This window comes from Vigna angularis, chromosome 9 (genome assembly GCF_016808095.1).
Source record: "Vigna angularis cultivar LongXiaoDou No.4 chromosome 9, ASM1680809v1, whole genome shotgun sequence".
Lineage (NCBI taxonomy): Eukaryota > Viridiplantae > Streptophyta > Magnoliopsida > Fabales > Fabaceae > Vigna > Vigna angularis.
In genome coordinates, this window is record NC_068978.1 from 27,221,878 (window position 1) to 27,244,152 (window position 22,275).

The window sequence follows — 22,275 nt, forward strand, 5'->3', positions numbered from 1 at the left end:
ATATGTTGAGTTAGGAGTTCCATCTGTTGGGCCAGAATCTTATTTTGTGCAAGTAAAGCATCCTGGGCACTCAGTTCATACACTCCTCTCCTCTGTGCTGGAATTCTCCCATGTTGGCTCCTCAAATCAGTGGAAGCCATATTTTCTATCACAGCAATGGCTTCATCAGCAGTCTTAAAAAGTACTGAACCACCAAAGGATGCGTCTAATATCATCTTTGTATGAGGTTGCTGTTGTGACCTCGGCAAGCGTACCGAATCGTTCAAGTAATAAATCAGTAAGTCCGAATATCGTTTTCCCAAGGGATTTGTTTTGATTCACAGATTGATTAAAGTTTACTAATTTAGCGATTAATTTTACAACACAAGTAAGATTTGCATACAGATGAAATTAAAGTGGTAAAAACAGTCTACTAAAAGTTCACTGGGGTTGAAATTCAAGTTCATCACTCCGGTAATTTTCTACTAACACAATTTCTCAAAATTAAGCATCGACATCCTAGGCGCATGCAGTCCTGATTCCTCAGAGACAGTTCTTAATCATTCAAACTAAATTGCTAATTCCTTAGCTAATTCAATTATCAGATTTGCCTTAAACACAATGTCACAGATGACTAAAAATTCCCTCCTATGTCTAGGACTCGAAATCCTTTAGCAGTTCTATCCTAGGTCCGCGGTCTCATACATTTTCCAATGATTTAACCGTTCAAATAGCTCAAATTTCCATCAAAAGCATGAAAAATAAGGATAGAACACAAAATTCATACAAGATCATACATTAATAGAGAAATTACAAAGAGTTCAGAAATTTACTCTCAACCCCAGTGAAATGGAGTTTTAGCTACACATATACAACATAGAAGAGAGAAATGATGGATTGGATGGTGGAAATTGGTGAATTTCCACCATGGAAGCCCCTTGGAGCAGCTGCAGCAGCGTCCCTGGTCTTCTCCCCGTTCCAGATCTGGTTCCTACAACTGCCTCTGCATTCTGATATAAAGAAGGGTACAATAATTGAGTCACGGGCCAATTCTGGACGAGCGTCCAAATTCTGGACGAGCGGCCCAATTCTGGACGAGCGTCCAATTTTCTGGACGAGCGGCCCAGGACGAACGACCCTGGACGAGCGTTGGGTGCGCTGGACGAACGTCCATATTTCTGGACGAGCGGCCGCGAGTTGGACGAGCGTCAACTTGGACGAGCGTGTACTTTGGCGAACATCTTGGACGACTGGACGAGCGTCCACTATCTGAACGAGCGTCCCAACTTCTGGACGAGCGTCCCAACTGGACGAGTGCGCGGACGAGCGTGCTGGACGAGCGCCCTCCTGCAGACGAACGTCCCATTTCTGGACGAGCGTGCGCTGCTGGACGAGCGTCCCACTCTGGACGAGCGTCCTCTGCCGAACGTCCTCTGCGCGCTGGACGAGCGTCCGCTCATTTGCGACGAGCGTCCCTTTTCTTCTAAGTGGCGCCCGGGCGCCCCTTTCTATCTCGCACCCGGGCGCGAACCTCTCTGTAAATTGGCGCCCGGGCGCCCTTTTTCTCACGCCCGGGCGCGACCTTCTCGGTAAAATCGCGCCCAGAGTCCTTTTTCTCACGCCCGGGCGCGAACCTCTCGGTAAATTGCGTCCATTAAGCCTGGTCCAAGTCTTTTATGATATCCAATCCTTATTTTTCATCAAAATAAACAACAAAAGCATCAAAAACATTTAAACAGACAAAATTATACTAATATCAACAATTATACACTTTTCATGAGAATTAACACTAAAACTTACTCAAAAGCCCCACAATATAAGCAACAAAAAACAAGTAAACTTTTCACCTATCAAACTCCCCCAAACTTATATATTTTCGTGTCCTCATGAAAATAGACAATAACAACACAATCGAACCCAACAAAGCAGTTAATATTCCATCACATAATATCTGACACAATAGTAAGGATTGTACCTACACCTCCAAATATTCAGATCACATGTCATGACTTCTATATTGACAAGTTCTTGAATCCAAAATGATAAGACAACCAGAAAAAGAATAAAACCATAATGCTCAATCTGTTTTTTATCTCAACCTGCAAGTGTTTACAACTCCAATTCATACTCAAATTGTCATCAACTACTTCATCAACTTTTGCAAGTCATTTCATATACACTTCAAACATTCTGATTTAAATCAAAAGGACTTTCTCAGGTTATAACTTGGCTTGGCTAGAAGAAACATGGTTTTACAGGGAAACAAAACAACACTAAAGAAGAGGAGAACAAGAACATAAGAACATTGAAACTTTATTCATCAACTACCTCTTCATTCATCACATAACACATTTTTTTGAATTTTTCTCTAATTTTGATACTTTTTTTTTTCAATTTTTTCATCAGTTTAAGACTCAATTGATTATGATTTCCCCCAAACTTAATTTCTACCTATCATCTTGACAAATATGTTTCTTGTTCTCTTCTCCAAGAGTGTTGGATAAGGTAGATTGTTCTGTAAGAAGCTCAGGGTTCACAACAAATATATATAAGGCTCAAACAGGATAACAAAGGATTAATATTCACATATGGGTAGTCATCTGGCCAAGTAGCTAATTTCATCAAACAAAACTGCCTTTCTCATTTCTAAACCAGAATGTATCTGTGTTAATAAGAATTATGCAAAAACCAAATTCATAGCAATAACAACTTCTGGGTCACAATCAATCAGATTCAAGAACAAATCATATATAATCGTAACACAAGTTCTAAAACTCAGATTTTTCAATAACAATCTCACAATCATGCCAGTTATCAAGGACAGAATTCCAAATTCAAATTCAAACTTCAAACACACAATTCACAATCAAATCATTGCAGAAACATAATTCAATCCACACAACCAGACATATTCAGATTCAATCCACACAACCAAAAGAACTGAAAACATAAAAGATAGAGTTAGAAAGCTGGGTTGCCTCCCAGTAAGCGCTTGTTTAACGTCGTTAGCTTGACACTAAGAAGCACTCCGTGGTTGATCCAGGGGTTTGACATCATTCAGAAGTGAAGGTAGCAACTTCAAGTGCAACTTCTGTTCTCTTTTCTCTTCTTCCTCAGATGGAATCTCCTTTAAAACATCGAGATTAAGAGGTGATGATATATGCTTCGTCTTCTGTGCAATCATGCAGACTTCCTCAAGTTCATCAATTTGAAAGCATGTATCTTCATCATTTGGGTGAGACATTGCTTCAAAGACATTGAAATTTACTTCTTCATCCTCAACTCTCACTTTGAGCTTTCCCTCATCAACATCAATCAACACTCGAGCAGTCTTCATGAATGGCCTTCCCAGAATCAGAGGAATTTCTATATCTTCTTTCATTTCCATGACAACAAAATCCACCGGAAATAAGAATTTATCTACCTTTACCAGAACATCTTCTACTACTCCCTGCGGATATTTGATCGATCTGTCTGCTAATTGTAGAGTCATGCGTGTGGGCTTCAACTCTAATTCTCCAATCTTCTTAAACATTGACAGAGGCATAAGATTGATGCTGGCTCCAAGATCAATTAACGCATTCCCAATAGCCAGTTCACCAATGGTGCATGGAATTGTAAAACTACCTGGATCTTTAAACTTTGGAGGAAGCAACTTCTGAATGATAGCACTGCATTGGCCCTGTACTTCTATAGTTTCTTCCTCAATATACTTCTTCTTCTTCTTAGTGAGCAAATCTTTCATGAATCTTGAATAAGCAGGTATTGGTTTCAGTGCTTCTGAGAAAGGCATCTTGATTTCCAATTTCTTGAAAATATCAATGAAACTCTGGAACTGTCTTTCCTTATCCTTTCTAGAGACAACCATTGGATATGGAAGAGGTTTCTCGTACACATGTTCTTTCTTTTTCTCTCCCTCTCTCTCTTTTTCTTCATCTCCCTGTTTACTCATCTCATCTTTTTCTTCACTCACTTTTTTCTCAATCCCTCTTTCTTCCAGAATTCTTCCTGATCTTGTAGTAATAACATTGCAGTCTGCCTTTGGATTTACTTCAGTGTTTGCCCCAAAGTCCTTCTCTGGTTTTTCTTCCAACTTTTTAGCTAATTGACCCACCTGAATCTCCAAATTCCTAAGTGAGGCTTCTGTGCTTTTATGGTTGGAAATTGATACCTGCATACACTGCTGAAGAGTTTCTTCCAGTTTAGAAGTTCTTTCTGTCAGAGAAGGTTGTTGCTGAAAGTTCTGTGGAGGTGGTCTATTGAAAGGAACAGCTTGTCCCATACTCGGATGAGGTCTCTATCCTTGATTAAAACTTTGACGTTGTTCATAATTCGACTGAAGACCTTGATTTCCCATATAGTGTACTTCTTCATGAGACATGCTTTGCACTGCACATTGACCATTATTATGATTTCCTCCGCACAATTGACAACTCTGAACCATCTGATGTTGAAATTGAGAAACATTTTGCAGTTCTTTAGGTAGCTGAGATAACTTCTTCATTAATGTCTCAAGTTGCTGAGTCATAATCTTGTTCTGAGCTAGTAAAGCATCTTGAGTTTGAAGTTGAAGAACACCTTTTTGTTGAAATTGAGCTCTCTCACTCTGAACTTCATTATCATTTGCAGCCATGTTTTCAATCAGTTCATGTGCTTCTTCAGGCGTCTTCCATCTGATACTACCTCCAGCTGATGCATCTAACATTAACTTTGTTTGAGATTTCAGCCCTCCAAGAAACAGATTTAACATTGTAGGCTCATCAAATCCATGAGTAGGGGTTTTTCTCAGTAGGCCTTTCAATCTATCCCATGCTTGACCTAGAGTTTCATCAGCATCTTGTTGGAAAGAAAGATCTCCTGCTTCCCCTTATTGACTTTGGACTGAGGGAAGAACTTATTCAGAAATTTAGCAACCACATCATCCCAGACTGTCAGACTATTCTCTGGAAAAGAATTCAGCCACATTTTTGCATTACCAGCCAACGAGAATGGAAATAAGCTGAGTCGGATTGCTTCATCTGGAACCTGGTGAATCCTCACTGTATTACAGATCTCCATGAAAGTAGCCAAGTGAGTGTATGGATTCTCATGGGATAATCCATGAAACTGATTGTTCTGCACCAGATGAATAAGAGCTGGCTTCATCTCCATGTTGGCAGCATTCACCACTGGTCTTGCAATACTATTGAAGTGCAGAGGTCCTGAGAAAGTATTATAATCTGCAAGAGTACGTCTTCCTTGCGTAGAACCTTCTCCAGTGCGATTATCTTCCATTTCTTCTTTTTCTTGAACAGTTGAAAAGTCCAGAATTTCTTCAGAGATAGCAGATGATTCTCTGGATTCTCTACTTTGTCTCCTCCTTCTGCTATTGTTGCTTCGAGCAGTTCTTTCAATTTCCGGATCAAAAAGTAGATTTTCAACTTGTTCTCTGCTTCTCATACAAAACACAAACTAAAAGGAAACAATCCAAAACAACACAATTTCTACAGATGATAACAATTATGCACAAGAATTCAAATACAATCACAATAAATACTTAAACAAAAGATAGCAAAAATCAACTAAACCAGATAAACAACAAACAATCAACGAAAACAAAAACAAATCCCCGGCAACGGCGCCAAAAACTTGTTGTGACCTCGGCAAGCGTACCGAATCGTTCAAGTAATAAATCAGTAAGTCCGAATATCGTTTTCCCAAGAGATTTGTTTTGATTCACAGATTGATTAAAGTTTACTAATTTAGCGATTAATTTTACAACACAAGTAAGATTTGCATACAGATGAAATTAAAGTGGTAAAAACAGTCTACTAAAAGTTCACTGGGGTTGAAATTCAAGTTCATCACTCCGGTAATTTTCTACTAACACAATTTCTCAAAATTAAGCATCGACATCCTAGGCGCATGCAGTCCTGATTCCTCAGAGACAGTTCTTAATCATTCAAACTAAATTGCTAATTCCTTAGCTAATTCAATTATCAGATTTGCCTTAAACACAATGTCACAGATGACTAAAAATTCCCTCCTATGTCTAGGACTCGAAATCCTTTAGCAGTTCTATCCTAGGTCCGCGGTCTCATACATTTTCCAATGATTTAACCGTTCAAATAGCTCAAATTTCCATCAAAAGCATGAAAAATAAGGATAGAACACAAAATTCATACAAGATCATGCATTAATAGAGAAATTAGAAAGAGTTCAGAAATTTACTCTCAACCCCAGTGAAATGGAGTTTTAGCTACACATATACAACATAGAAGAGAGAAATGATGGATTGGATGGTGGAAATTGGTGAATTTCCACCATGGAAGCCCCTTGGAGCAGCTGCAGCAGCGTCCCTGGTCTTCTCCCCGTTCCAGATCTGGTTCCTGCAACTGCCTCTGCATTCTGATATAAAGAAGGGTACAATAATTGAGTCACGGGCCAATTCTGGACGAGCGTCCAAATTCTGGACGAGCGGCCCAATTCTGGACGAGCGGCCCAGGACGAACGACCCTGGACGAGCGTTGGGTGCGCTGGACGAACGTCCATATTTCTGGACGAGCAGCCGCGAGTTGGACGAGCGTCAACTTGGACGAGCGTGTACTTTGGCGAACGTCTTGGACGACTGGACGAGCGTCCACTATCTGAACGAGCGTCCCAACTTCTGGACGAGCGTCCCAACTGGACGAGTGCGCGGACGAGCGTGCTGGACGAGCGCCCTCCTGCAGACGAACGTCCCATTTCTGGACGAGCGTGCGCTGCTGGACGAGCGTCCCACTCTGGACGAGCGTCCTCTGCCGAACGTCCTCTGCGCGCTGGACGAGCGTCCGCTCATTTGCGACGAGCGTCCCTTTTCTTCTAAGTGGCGCCCGGGCGCCCCTTTCTATCTCGCGCCCGGGCGCGAACCTCTCTGTAAATTGGCGCCCGGGCGCCCTTTTTCTCACGCCCGGGCGCGACCTTCTCGGTAAAATCACGCCCAGAGTCCTTTTTCTCACGCCCGGGCGCGAACCTCTCGGTAAATTGCGTCCATTAAGCCTGGTCCAAGTCTTTTATGATATCCAATCCTAATTTTTCATCAAAATAAACAACAAAAGCATCAAAAACATTTAAACAGACAAAATTATACTAATATCAACAATTATACACTTTTCATGAGAATTAACACTAAAACTTACTCAAAAGCCCCACAATATAAGCAACAAAAAACAAGTAAACTTTTCACCTATCAGTTGCAAACCATTACAGAAAGTTTGCACTTGCATTTCTAGACTGAATCCATGGCTGGGACACTTTCTCAATAAAGATTTAAATCTTTCCCATGCTTCACAAAGTGGTTCATCTACTCCTTGGACAAAAGTAGCAATGGCAGCCTTCACCTCTGTGCTCTTTGATGGTGGAAAGAAGCGTGCTAGAAATTTGTATTCCACATCCTCCCAGCTCGTAAGACTTTGATTAGGCTGTGACTGGAGCAAGGCCTTTGCTTTTCCGTTCAGAGAAAATGGGAAGAGTCTCATGTACAATGCTTCTTCATCCTCCCCTTTTACACCCATAGTACCACATAGCTCATAGAAAGTGACCAAATGAGCATGGGGTCTTCATTGTCTAGGCCAGAAAATTGATTAGAACTAATGAGGTGGAGTAGAGCAGGCTTCATTTCTGCCAGCTTGTCACTCATAGTGGGCCACACAATGCTTGAGAAATTTCTCGGGCTTGTGTAAGTGATTGAGTCCCCTATGGTTCTCCTTGGAGGTGGTCCTGCGCCAGCCATCCCGTTCACAGAAGAAGAATCAAAAGACTCTATGTCTTTATTGTTGAAAGAAGATGAAGATTCAAGAGCAGCTTGTGCTGCTAGAGCTTTTCGTTTCCTAGTGTCACTATTGTTCCTTCTAGCTGCTTTCTCAATCTCAGGATCCGCAAGGAGTGGTTCAGATGACACAGTCCTCCTTGTACGGATGTTTCCCTGCATACACTAGAATCACCCAAGCTCGAAGCACAATTTAGCTCAAAAAAATATATAAATGATAAATACAATAAACAGAAAGTTATACACAAAAGATAAAGTCTAAATCGGTTAAAGATCACACAAAAGTCTAGTTTAACACGGGTCCCCGGCAACGGCGCCAAAAACTGTTTGAGACTTTGGCAAGTGTACCAAATCGTTCAAGTAATAAAACCGGTAAGACCGGATATCGTTTCCCAAGAGACTCGTGTCCTAGACAATCGTATAATATCTAACTAATTTAGACTAAAGAATGATTCCATGTTTTTGGGTTTTTCATGCAATTAAAGTAAAGATAGAAAGTAAATGGTAAAAGTGATCTTTGATAACGCAAACACTTAGAAATGGAAAGATTAGAAATGATATGAATGATATTGTTGGGGGTATGATTTCACCTACTTCACTCTTATGCATAGAAAAACACTTCCTCTCTATTAATATGCCAATGTCAATCTACTAAATTACTCTAACCCAATCCCTTGGTAGAAAGAGCCTAGACTTACTTCTTAAACTCCAATCCCTTGGAAAATCTAACAAGTTCATCCGCTTTAAGAATTGAGATTCAAGACAACCAAAGGTCCATGTTCTATCCCTAGATACACTTCTTTTTAGGTGTTTAATCCAGTTCTAGATTCACCCAATATTTCCCAATATCAAGCAAACCCTAAAATCATGATATGGTTGAATTACTCATACAAGCTTTAAGTAGAGGAATTAAACACTAACAATCAATGAAAGAGGCATATAATCATTCAAAACAACTGTAATTTACATAAGAGATCCGTGGTTACATCAATCCCCAACAATAATGAAACTAGCTCTCCATGAATGGAGAGCTTGATCTTACAACAAAAGTGGAAATGGAAGAAGGAGGAGGACCCAAGGATGAAGAAGGGTTGTTCCCACAGCTCCTAGCTCGCCTCTGGACGCTCCAATTGAGAGAATTTGTGTCTGGGATGCCAAAGATATCAAAGCCCTTCTAATTTGGGGTTAAATAAACCCAATCTGCCAAATCAGCAGTAGGCGCGCTTGAGACCGCGCTCCAGCGCGCGAAAACAGGAAAAAGGGCGCTCCAGCGCCCTTTTGTAGGGGGCGCTCCAGCTAGCTCCAGTCCTGGTGCAGAGCCCGCTCCAGCGGCCATGGAAAAAGGGCGCTCCAGCTAACTCTGACAGAATTCTGGTTCTTCATATTTTTGCTGTTTTTGCTGTTTTCTTGTTTTCTCTGGTTGCAGCACTCTTCATTTGATGCAGAGACTTCTTCCAACTAATTAACTTGTATAAATAAAGGGGTTAATGATCAATTTATCTGTTTAAAGCTTAAGATGAAACCACTTCTTAAACTAAATGAAAACTAGGATTTACAAGGTAAAAAGGATGAGAAAGAGTTGATATTTTCTCTAATTCAATACTGAATTCATAGTAAAATATGCCACTATCAACTTGTTTTTTACAGATGCCACATGGAGGATGTTTTCCTTGACAAGTCATAAAGAAACTTTTGGAATTTTCTTTATTTCTAGAAATTTGTCCTCTACTTTTATTTCCTTCATAATTTTTATTTCTAGAAAGAATGTGATTACTAGAAAGAATTGGCAACACAAATTGACATCTCAATTTTATGCATAAATGATTAAGGAGTTTAAAAGTTTCATGTAGAAATAATTTCAAACGACCAACTTGGGACACATTCCTTAGATTGGAAGTCAAACAACTTGAGACAGGTAACTTTGTGTCTCAAGAGCCGAAGAAATCTTAAACTTTTAAGATGACAAGTTGCAACCTAGTTTTAACCCTAATGGAACCGAGTACAAAGCTTTCAAATTTAAATGGTAGAGACTGTGCTAACAACTAACGAAGTTTGGTTGGAAGCCGTCATTACTTGACAAGTACAAGGCTGGACATACTATTAAGCGTTGGAATAATAAGTCGGTATATAGAGGAGCCGAACTACACACATTGAAAAACACTGAAAAGGATATTGAGGTATGTGCAAGAACAGTGTCACTCGGGTTATACTACACTAGGTCAGACAACTATCGACTAGTAGGATACTCAAACATTGATGGGTACGGAGATGTAGATGATCAGAAAAGAACATTCCCGGATGTATTCTTCATGAGCAACACAACCTTTAATTGGCTCTCAAAGAAACAACCCGTTGTGACATTTTCTACATGTGAAGTAGAGTATGTTGCAACATCATTGAGTCTTTGTCATGTAGTATAACTTAGAAATCTTCTAAGAAAAATGGAGAAAAAACAAGAAAGTGAGACTATAATTCGAGTAGATAACAGGAGCATGTACATTGATGTGAAATTTCATTTCATCTGAGAATAAGTGAAGGAAGGCAATGTGGATCCACTCAATTTCATTTCATCTAAGAATTCGTGAGAGGGTGCATGTAGGAAGTCGTGATGAAATTGCAAATTTGTTTACAAAGCCATTGACTATTGTGTTGTTTAATAATTACAAAAACCTGATCGAAATAAAGGATGGAAGAAGTATTTAAGTTTATGGGAGAATTTTGTTAGAGTAAACTTAAAAGAGGGGTTATTCAACATATTTTATAGGTAATTAATTTGCTTAGGAGTTTTGTCTGAGAGTTAGCAATTTAATGTATTGGTTAATAGGAATCTTATGTCTACGTAGGAGAGTCTACGAATTGGAAATGATAAAAAATAAAATTAGAGTCTATAAATTGTAATGTTTTGTTTACATTGAAATATATCTAAAAAGTGAATAAATTTATTCACATAAAGCTTGTTTTTCAATCAAAAATATCTCATATTATTTATCATTAGTCTCTTTAGGCTTTAATATACTTCGGGAAAATATAAAATATTTTACCATTTCCAACATCTTCTGATAAACAAATATGAATACATAGTTTATATAATATATTTTCTCACTAGTTAGGTTATAAAAAAATATAGGGAAAATTCATAAAGAATTCGTATGCTATAGAATATAGAGGAATACTTGAACTTCCAACACAAAGTTCATATTTATAGTTGGATCTACATAGGGACAATGAAGTCGTTGCTTCTCTCTATCTGTGAAGGAAAGAAGTCCCACATCTAGTAAAACATTGTAAGGGACTTCCTCCTTTGGTTATAAAAGAGAGGTTAAGGTTCCCCTTTCCTCACCCCATTATCTCCTATTCTCTCCTTTCTTGTATTCTCATAATTTTGAGAAGTTCTTTAGTGAAAGAGGGAGGTGTTGTAATGCTGTAAATTTCTTCCACTAGTATAAAATTTCCTTTTTTATCTATTATCAGTATTTTCGGTTCTCTATTTTAGTTGTGTGTGCTTGTGTTGTATGACTGATACCCAACAGTGGTATTAGAGCTATAGGTTTGTATTCCGCTGCTATTGTCATTAGAATAATGTTGGTAAAATTCTGAGTATGAATAATGTTGGTAAAATTCTGAGTATGCACTGTGGTTGCGGTTTAATCCGATCTTCCGCATAAAAAAAGAGTTATTACTGGAAACATTTGGTAGTGTGAAAGTACTGTTTGGGAAAGTTTTGGCTAGGAAAGACTTGGTACTTAAGAGTGTCCATTTGTGACCCAACTCTCTTTCTTGGGAACTTCTTGGTGTGTTACTTCAAGGTTTACCTGTGTTGTTCCAGTAGACAATACTATTCATAGTGAGAAGTGCATAAGCCGATATTTTAGAAATTATGACAACAAAATACGAGATAGAGAGGTTCAACGGGAACAATTTCTCGTTGTGGAAATTGAAGATAAAAGCAATTTTGAGAAAGGACAATTGCATAGCTGCAATTGAAGGAAAACCCGCAGAAATGACGGAGCAAAAATGGAAAGAAATTGACAACAACGCCATCGCGAATTTGCACCTATCAATGACAGATTCAGTGTTATCCAGTATGGCGAAGAAAGAAACAACAAGGGAGATTTGGGATGCCCTCATAAAATTATATGAGGTGAAGTCTCTTCACACAAGAATATTCTTGAAGAGGAAACTCTACACTCTTCGGATGAGTGAGTCCACAACAGTGACGGACCACATCAACCATCTGAACACTCTGTTTGCCCAACTATCAACGACAGATTTCAACATAGTTGAAAATGAACGCAAGGAGCTTCTATTGCAGAGTTTACCAGACTCGTATGATCAACTCATCATCAATATTACGAATAATAATATTGAAGGTTGTCTACACTTTGAGGATGTTGCCGGAGCAATTCTTGAAGAACAATTTAGGCAGAGGAACAAGGAAGACATACTGGAAAGTTCAAAGGAAACACAAGCTTTGGTGATGATAAGAGGAAGATCAACGAAATATGGGTCTAGTGGAGCCCGTCCCATGATAGAACTCAAAGTAAGAAGCATCTCAAATGCTACAATTGTGGCAAAAGGGTGCATGTCAGGAAAGAATGTTGGCACGAGAATAGTGGAAGAAAGAATTCTGATGCATCAACCTCACAAGGTTGTATGGCAAATACGGATGAAGATATTTTGTGAGAAAGAGGGGAGATCTGGTAAGTCATAAAAGCTCAGAAGATCATGACATGTGCTTATGGGAGATACATTATAGAAAGCTAATGCAATCGTTGCATTGACAAGTCAAGAAGAAACAATGTTGACGTGACATCGTACTTGGACATATGTCAAAGTGAAGGCGGAACATAATCTGTACTCGGGCTTAAGAAGGTTGTTTTACCTTTATGTGAGCACTGTGTGATAAGCCAACAACATAGATCGAAGTTTGCAAGTTTGACTACCAGAAAAGAAAACACAAGAAGACTTGGTTCATTCTGATGTAAGGGAATCACCAGAGTTATTCCTAGGAGGAGCAAAGTTTATTCCAGGAGTTTGTGGGTGTATTACATCAAGAGGAAGTCAAATGTGTTGTTATTACCAGTTCAAGGAAACCAAAGCACGAGTAGAGCTTGAAACTGGGGAAAGAATTAAGTGCTTGGGCTATGCTAACAATGTGAAGGGGTATTGCCTTTGTGAGTTCCACCGCTCACAAGGTTATTGTTAAGCAGGAATGAAATGATGCTCCAACCAGAAGGCTTTGAAGAACAAGAAAACTTGGTTTACTGGTTGAAGAAATCTCTATACGGTTTAAAGCAGACGCCAAGGTGTTGGTATAAGAGATTTGATTCCTTTATCATTAGCCTCGGATACAACAAACTAAGTTCAGACCATTGTACATATTACAAGAGGTTTGAGGATAATGATTTATCATTTTGTTGTTGTATTTGGATGACATGTTGGTGGTAGGCCCCAACAAAGCTCTAATCCAAGAACTGAAGGCACAATTGGCTAGGGAGTTTGATATTAAAGGACTTGGAACCGGTAAACAAGATTTTAGGGATGCAAATTCATCGAGACAGAAAAAAAGATAAGAAGATTTGGCTTTCTCAGAAGTAAAACTTACTGAAAGTCTTGCGGCGCTTCAACATGCAAGAGTGGAAGCCAGTTTTACCCCATCTCCTATCAATTATCCTCAAGTATGAGTCCTAGCAGTGAAGCAGAGAGGATGGAGAAGTCTCGAGTACCGTATGCATCGGTGGTGGACAACCTTATAATTGCTATGATGCGTACAAGACCTGACATTGCACAAGCAGTGTGAGTGGTTAGTATGTCTGTGGTAGGTTTAGGTGGAGAGCAGTAAAATATTGATCAGGTGTTGCATTGCGTTTCGGAGAATCAGAATTACGTGTCAAAGGTTATTGGTATATTTACGTTAAATTCGATTCTACTGAAGTTTATCAGAAGAACAAGCAACTCGAAGGCAAAGATGGTGTGAAGATTTGATTAGTTTAATCAAAATCTTCAAGTGGGAGATTGTGAAGGAAAGAAGTCCCACATCTAGTAAAACATTGTACGGGACTTCCTCCTTTGGTTATAAAAGAGAGGTTAAGGTTTCCTTTTCCTCATCCCATTCTCTCCTTTCTTGTATTCTCATAATTTTGAGAAGTTCTTTAGTGAAAGAGGGAGGTGCTGTAAATTTCTTCTACTAGTATAAAATTTCCTTTTTTGTCTATTATCAGTATTTTCTCATCTCTATTTTTGTTGTTTGTGCATGACTGATACCCAACACTATCCTCCTCCACATTTTGTGGGTTATTTATTCCTACTAGAAGTTCCATTCGCCATCATTGAGATAGCAAGTCACCAACCTCTCTTATCTACAAAGGTTTTCCCCGTCCTTACCATGTCGAAAACCACCAACATCTTCAATGTTGAGTAGTCTTATGTCGACCTTAACCTCCTTGCCTCTTTCGAGATTTACAATGTTGAGCTCCTCATCATAATTATGTTATGCACGAGTTATATTGCACATTTCGAATGTTACCGTTTGCAAGATTCCAATTGGTACTAAAGGAATCAATGAAGAAAGTATGCTAGATTCATACAGTGGTACTAATATGAATTAACTAATAGCATTACATGAATTCATTAAATGGATTTATACATTATATTTGTTAGGGTTATAAATATTTCACTTTTGTCGATAATGAAAATGTATTATAGTTTTTCTTTAATTTATTGAAAAAATATGATTTTATTATAAATTAAATTTCTTGTAATTAATTTGATTTAGATGGTGAGCATTGTATCTGATTTGGCAAAGTCAAATCTGGAGAAATTGATTAATGCAACAGTAGAACGATCACGTTATATTTGTTGCTTCACATGCATTACTGATAACTTTGAAAAGGAAAGGGAAAATTTGAAAGCAAAAAAGAAAACATGGGAAGAGTCTGCTAGACTGGCAACTAGAAGAGGTGATAATATACGAGAAGACTTCACACTTTGGCAAAAGCAAACTAAAGAACTTATTGAAGAAAACACCAAAAAGAAAGTGACATGTTTCTTTGGATGGTGTCCTAACTACAAATGGCAATATAGTAGGGGGAAGGAATTGGAAAGTAAGACAAAGGAGATTAGAAGACTTGTTGAATGCAACTTTGAAAATGTTGGAATCACTCGTGATGTTCTTGACATTGAATATCACTCTTCTCAAAACTACATTTCATTGGAAAGTAGAAAGTTGAAATTTGAAGAACTTTTTAATGCCTTGAAAGATGACAACAACTATATGATTGGATTGCAGGGGATGGGGGGCACAGGAAAAACAACATTAGCAATAGAGGTGGGTAAGGAGCTTAAGAAGTCAAAATGTTTTAATCAAGTAATTGATACTACAATATCTAATACCCCTGATATAAAAGAGATTCAAGATGATATTGCAGGACCATTAGGACTGTTATTGAAGGATTGTACCGAATCAGAGAGGCCTAAAAAGTTGAAGGATAGATTAACCAATGGTGAAAAAATTCTTCTGATTCTAGATGATGTGTGGGGAGATATCAATTTTGAAGAAATAGGTATTCCATTTAAGGGCAACCATAACAATTGTAGAATTCTTGTAACAACCCGCAATATGAAGATATGCCAACAAATGGACTGTGACAAGACAATTGAACTTCATATCTTACCTGAGAAAGAGGGATGGATATTGTTCCAAAAGTATGCTGGTTTAAGTGATAATTCCTCTAAAAGTATTCTTGATAGAGGTCGCAAAATTTCGAAAGAGTGTAAAGGATTGCCAATTGCAATTGCTTTTATTGCTCGTAGTTTAAAGGGTCCACGACCTCTGGAAGAATGGGATGTAGCCTTAACATCCTTACAAAAGTCCATGCACGTAAATGATAATGAAGATGAAAGTCGGAAAAAAGTTTATACATGTCTAAAGTATAGTTATGACAATATGAAGGATGAAACAGCTAAGAAATTGTTCCTTTTATGTTCTTTGTTTCGAGAAGATGAAGAAATATCTGAAGAACTTTTAGTCAGACTTGCTAAAGGAGCAACTCTCATTGACAAAATTGATGACGATGACAGTTACGACGAATGTCGTAAGAAAGTTATTGTAGCAAAAAATAAACTCATAGATTCATGTTTACTTTTGAATTGTAAATATGAAAGAGTAAAAATGCATGACTTGGTTCGTGAAATGGCTTTGTGGATAGCTAACGAGGAGAATGTGGCAGTGAATACATCTAAGAAGAATGAAATGACAAAGGTTGAAAAGGGGAAGGATATTAAATATTTATTATGTGAAGGAAAAATAAAAAATTTATTTTCCTCCAAGTTTGATGGATCTAAACTTGTTATTCTTATTGTCTACATGAAGACACATCATCATGTGGAGGTCCCAAATTCATTCTTTGAAAACAAACCAGGGCTTCAAGTTTTGATTTTATCAAATAGCTTTGTACCTAGACCAAGTTTATCATTGCCTCAGTCAATTCAAAGGTTGACCAATATCAAATCTTTATACCTCAAAAGATTCAAATTAGGTAACATCTCGATTATTGGAAACCTACAGGCCCTTGAGACTCTCGAGTTGGTTTGATGTAGGATGGATGAATTGCCTAGGGAGATTGGAAAACTGGTGAATCTTAAATTATTGAAGTTGCATTATTGTCATTTTGAAAGGAGCAATGTATTTGAAGTGATTAGAAGTTGTTCTTCATTGGAAGAGTTGCATTTATTAACCAAAAAATTTTTTAAAGATTGCCATCTACAGCTTCCTAACTATCAAAGGTTTTGTATAGTGGAACATAGCTTCGGGAAATATGTTTACCCTGAATGGTTTTTAAGGAATTCCCTGCATGTGGATAACGCTATGAAAATTTTTTCTCAGGAGACATTGAAGAATCTAGTTCAAAAAGCAGAAATTCTTAGATTAAGTGGACCTCTAGGAGTATGGAAAAATCTCATACCTGATATTATTTTTCCTGAAGATGAATCTACGAGTAATCTAATGGAGATTGAATTGGCAGATAATTCACAACTCACATGCCTAATTGACAATAATGATTCTCTTGTGCAAAGTGCCTTATCCGGGTTGGTTATGCTTAGACTTGAAAGAATGAAAAATTTGAAAGAAATATGCAAGATCTCCCTCTGCAAACTTAGATGCTTGTGTATCTTGCATTGTCCAATGTTGACATCTCTTTTTGAGTTGTCGACGACACAAAGCCTATCGTCGTTGGAGACATTGCGGATAGGTAGTTGTGAACAATTGAAAAGTATAATAAGAGATGAAAACAAATGGAAAGATTCTGGAGAAGAAATAGTTGATACTCATAATAATAACAAAAGTACTATTTCAATATTTCCAAATTTAACCACTCTTCATGTCTCCGAGTGTCACCTGTTACAATTTGTACTTCCGGTGACTCAAAAAATTCCAAAACTTGAAGATACTAGTATAGGCGACTGTGATGGGCTAAAATACTTATTTGGCCGATACCAACATGAGCATGAAGAGGAAGATTTACATCAAGAATTAAAAGACGTCATAATAAAAGATGTTTATCTATGGAACTTGCCTAATTTTGTGGACATTTTTCAAAAATGTGATGAGTCCTTGTGTTCATTAGTGAAGAAGTCAACTTCCAAAGATGAGAGCAAAGGACAAATAGAATCAAAGTCCATAACATATAAGGTTTTACATTGGATCCATAAATATAAAAACAAAGGGAGAACTACCAAAATTCCTTTCGATTCCAAGGATCAATTGCAAGACTCTTCTCTCTCAATGGTAAGCTTCTAACTCCTCTTTATCTTACATGTGTTGTATTTTTTATGCTTATATTTTATCTGAACATAAAGGTTTAACATTTTTATATAATTATGACTAATCATATAACAATCTCATCTCATCTCAATTAGGTTAACATTATGTTAATATTTTATTTGTGTTTAAAATTGAAAACACTCTTTTAGAAATAAATTTCCTAAACATGATATTATTAAACTTTTGATACGCAACAATAGATAGCTAATGGCTGAAATTTGAAAAATTGAATATTTTATTTATAAAACATTCTGGGGAGGAATTAAACATTTAGTTATTTAATTAACGCAGGTAAGTTATTCGTAATACATTGTTACATGTGTCAAACACAATTTTTATTATTCATGTAAACAGTTAACATGTAATAAAACTAAATTCTTTATTCTTTCAGAATAAAATTATTTAACAATGACGTCAGTTGTTTGAAAATGAGATAAATTTAAAGCACGATATTGTATAATTACGTAGTATTTTACCAAAAATATAAAATATTCATTCGTAAAATGCCACATGTGTTTTCTCTTTTCTCTTGTCTGAAGCATCATTAAAAAACTAATAAGATAATAATTCAATTTTTGAAGATGCATATATATACGATCGAAAAGGATGAGGCCATTATATTTTTTTCGCATGTTTATTAGTAATTAAGTTGACTTCTGAATCTTGTTATTGGAGGAATGTGTTAAGAGAAAAGAGAGATTTATTGTATAGTTTGGGTGGGAGCATGAGGCATTTTCTGACTATGGTGAACACTTGCACTTGCAGGTAAATGAGCCCAATGCAAATGATGTGATTGCACAAAATATGAGTGTGGAACTGAAAAATTTGAATGATACATCCAAGATTCTTTTCACTCTACAAAACGTTACTGTGTTACGTATTGAGAGTTGTGAAAAAGTTGAAGTACTATTTTGTGCTTCTATGCTGGAATGCTTACCATATTTAGGGGCACTTAACATCTATAGATGCAATGAATTAAAACAGATAATTGATGAGGATGCAAAGAATCAGAGAAAGCCATTTTTCCCAAGGCTGAAAGCACTTATCATAAGAGAATGCAACAAATTGAAATGCATCTTTCCCGTTTCAACTTCCAAAATGGTACCCATGTTAGAAGCTCTGTTAATCATGGAAGCAAGTATGCTAGAGGAAGTATTCGAGGGAAACAGTGATGAAAAGGTTGAGATTCCAAATCTGAAAACTGCAGGCTTTGTTGAACTTCCAAGCCTTCGCCAGAAGATTGAATTTCTTACCGTAAAACATGGTTTGGTGAGGAATTGTCCAAAACCGTACATCTCTTCATTCCCTCAAGATCTCAAACATTTTTCATATTCTTTGACAGGTACTATATGCGATTTTTTTACACATTACGCATTGGTTTTTCATTAGTTTTACTAAAGATAGCACAAGCTTGGAATAATAAAAAATCATTATTATAATTATTTAAAAAAATATGTAAAAGGTCTAAAATGTTGTTAGTATAGTCATTAACTACAAACGATCTAAATATTGTAGAAATATAACTAATTAATGCAAGAATTTAAACTATTTTTTATTTAAAAGATAACATATATATATATATATATATATATATATATATATATGTTTAGAATTTAACTTTAAAATTATGATTCTTAAGCGCACACATTTTATTTTATTCTTGTTAGTACTTTTTGAATAGGGTGTTACTATCTTTTCTGTAGAATATTTCAAAAATCGGGATCTCCATGAGCAAATAAGTGGAGCTCTTGATAATCTTAAACCCGAAGAGATTGGCAATGAGAATCCAAGGAGAGAAGACTCTGGAGTTGAAGCAGCATCATGCAGAGGGAGTGAGTTAACTTCATCACAGAACAATGCAAACCAATCTACTCTTGCCAAGATTGATGAAGACAACAAACAACGTGAGGATGTAGTGAAACAAAGCAAAGAAAGAGTAGAGGAAGAACAACTAATTGTTGTTGGAAAAGCTTCATCAATGCCAATATCACCAACAGATTTTCCTCTAGATAAAACACATTCACCAGTAAGTTTCTTGTTTTAGTTCAATGAGCAATTAACATACAAAATCGTATCTGATAAACCAACAACATGACACACTAAGAAAATGATACTTCTCGCATAAATTTTTATTCCAATAGTGTAAATACCATTACGCTACACACATAATGGGTAAATCATAATAGGAAACAAAAGCAGTATTTTTAACAACTTAAAAAAAAATACTCGTAACATCTCATTTTTATGGCTAATAAAATAAAACATTTTCATAACTAATAGTATAATAGTATATTACTATTGTTATCCTATAAAGTATAATTGTATTAACATAACATATATGTTGGGTATCAGTCATACAGTACAAGCACGCACAACTAAAATAGAGAAGAGAAAATACTGATAATAGACAAAAAAGGAAATTTTATACTATTGGAAGAAATTTACAGCACCTCTCTCTTTCACTAAAGAACTTCTCAAAATTATGAGAATACAAGAAAGGAGAGAACAAAGGAGAGAATGAGATGTATAACAAAGGGGGCAAGGGGTTTCTTTTATAGCCACCAAGCCATACCCCTTTACAAGTTCCCACCAATGTGGGACTTCATTTCTCACAATCTCCCACTTGAAGATTTTGATGAAACTAATCAAATCTTCACACCATCTTTGCCTTCGTGTTCCTTGTTCTTCTGATAAACTTAAGTAGAATCGAATTAACGTAAATATGCCAATAACCTTTAACCTTTGACACCTAATTCTGATTCTCCGAAACACAATGCAACACCTGATCAATATTTCAATGCTCTCCACCTAAACCTGCCACGAACCTACTAATCACTCCCACTGCTTGTGCAATGTCTGGTCTTGTACGCATCATAGCAATTATAAGGCTGTCAACCACCGATGCATACGGTACTCGAGACTTCTTCATCCTCTCCGCTTCACTGCTAGGACTCATACTTGAGGATAATTGATAGGAGATGGGGTAAAACTGGCTTCCACTCTTGCATGTTGAAGCGCCGCAAGACTTTCAGTAAGTTTTACTTCTGAGAAAGCCAAATCTTCCTATCTTTTTCTGTCTTGGTGAATTTGCATCCCTAAAATCTTGTTTACCGGTTCCAAGTCCTTTAATATCAAATTCCCTAGCCAATTGTGCCTTCACTTGTATCCGAGGCTAATGATAAAGGAATCAAATCTCTTATACTAACACCTTGGCGCCTGCTTTAAACCGTATAGAGATTTGTTCAACCTGCAAACCAAGTTTTCTTGTTCTTCAAAGCCTTCTAGTTGGAGCATCATTTTATTCCTGCTTAACAATAACCTTGTGAGTGGTGGAACTCACAGGCAATACCCTTTCACATTGTTAGCATAGCCCAAGCACTTAATTCTTTCCCCAGTTTCAAGCTCGTGCTTTGGTTTTCTTGAACTGGTAACAACACATTTGACTTCCTCTTGATGTAATACACTCAAACTCCTGGAATAAACTTTGCTTCTCCTAGGAATAACTCCGGTGATTTCCTTACATCAGAATGAACCAAGTCTTCTTGTGTTTTCTTTTCTAGTAGTCAAACTAGTAAACCCTGATCTATGTTTAAGCCCGGGTACAGATTACGTTCTGCCTTGCAAACTTCACTTTGACATTTGTCCAAGTAGGATGTCACGTCAACACTGCTTCTTCTTGACTTGTCGATGTAACCATTGCATTAGCCTTTTGCAACGTATCTCCCATAAGCATATGTCATGATCTTCTGAGCTTTTATGACTTACCAGATCTCCCTTCTTTCTCACAGAATATCTTCATCCTCTGAGGTATTTGCCATACAACCTTGTGAGGTTGATGCCTCAGAGTTCTTTATTCCATTCTTCTCGTGCCAACATTCTTTCTTGACATGCCCCCTCTTACCACAATTGTAGCATTTGAGATGCTTCTTACTTTGAGATATATCATGGAACTGACTCCCATTAAACCCATATTTCATTGATTTTCCTTTCATCATCACCAAAGCTTGTGTTTTCTTTGAATTTTCCAAAATGTCTTCTTTGTTCCTTCGCCTGGATTCTTCTTCAAGAATTGCTCTGGAAACATCCTCAAAGTGTAAAAAACCTTTAATATTATTATTCGTAATATTCATGATGAGTTGATCATACAAGTTGGGTAAACTCTGCAGTAGAAGCTTCGCGAGTTCATTTTCAACTATGTTGAAATCAACCGCTGATAGTTGGGCAAACAAAGTGTTCAGATGGTTGATGTGGTCCGTCACCATTGTGGACTCACTCATCCAGAGAGTGTAGAGTTTCCTCTTCAAGAATATTCTTGTGTGGAGAGACTTCACCTCATATAATTTTATGAGGGCATCCCAAATCTCCCTTGTTGTTTCTTTTTCCGCCACACTGGATAACATTGAATCTGCCATTGATAGGTGCAAATTCGCGATGGCATTGTTGTCAATTTCTTTCCACTTATGCTCCGTCATTTCTGCGGGTTTTCCTTCAATTGCAGCTATGCAATTGTCCTTTCTCAAAATTGCCTTCATCTTCAATTTCCACAACGCAAAATTGTTGTCATTGAACCTCTCTATCTCGTATTTTGTTGTCATTGTTTTTAAGAACCGGCTTATTCACTTCTTCTCACTATGAATAGTATTCTCTATTGGAACAACACAGGTAGACCGTGAAGTAAAGCACCATG

At 37.3% G+C, this 22,275-nt stretch overlaps 2 protein-coding genes across 7 annotated transcripts in view; both read left to right on the top strand.

Moving 5' to 3' along the window:
* Window positions 1–22,275, top strand: part of LOC108346724 (uncharacterized) — a 47,719-nt gene that overhangs the window by 10,474 nt on the left and 14,970 nt on the right. For 2 of the 6 annotated variants that reach the window (XM_052868235.1, XM_052868237.1), the window contains exons 1-3: window positions 16,295–17,552; window positions 18,354–18,930; window positions 19,292–19,614. In XM_052868235.1, coding sequence (XP_052724195.1) covers window positions 16,365–17,552; window positions 18,354–18,930; window positions 19,292–19,614 — 2,088 coding nt within the window. In that variant the 5' untranslated portion in view covers window positions 16,295–16,364. Of the gene's footprint in view, window positions 1–16,294; window positions 17,553–18,353; window positions 18,931–19,291; window positions 19,615–22,275 lie in introns of those variants that run through there. The other 4 variants (XM_052868234.1, XM_052868236.1, XM_052868238.1 and 1 more) reach the window with 3 other exon arrangements.
* On the top strand, window positions 14,448–16,358 carry LOC108346721 (disease resistance protein SUMM2-like). Its single transcript, XM_052868240.1, has one exon. The coding sequence runs from the start codon at window positions 14,541–14,543 to the stop codon at window positions 16,356–16,358; it is 1,818 nt and encodes a 605-aa protein (XP_052724200.1). The 5' UTR covers window positions 14,448–14,540.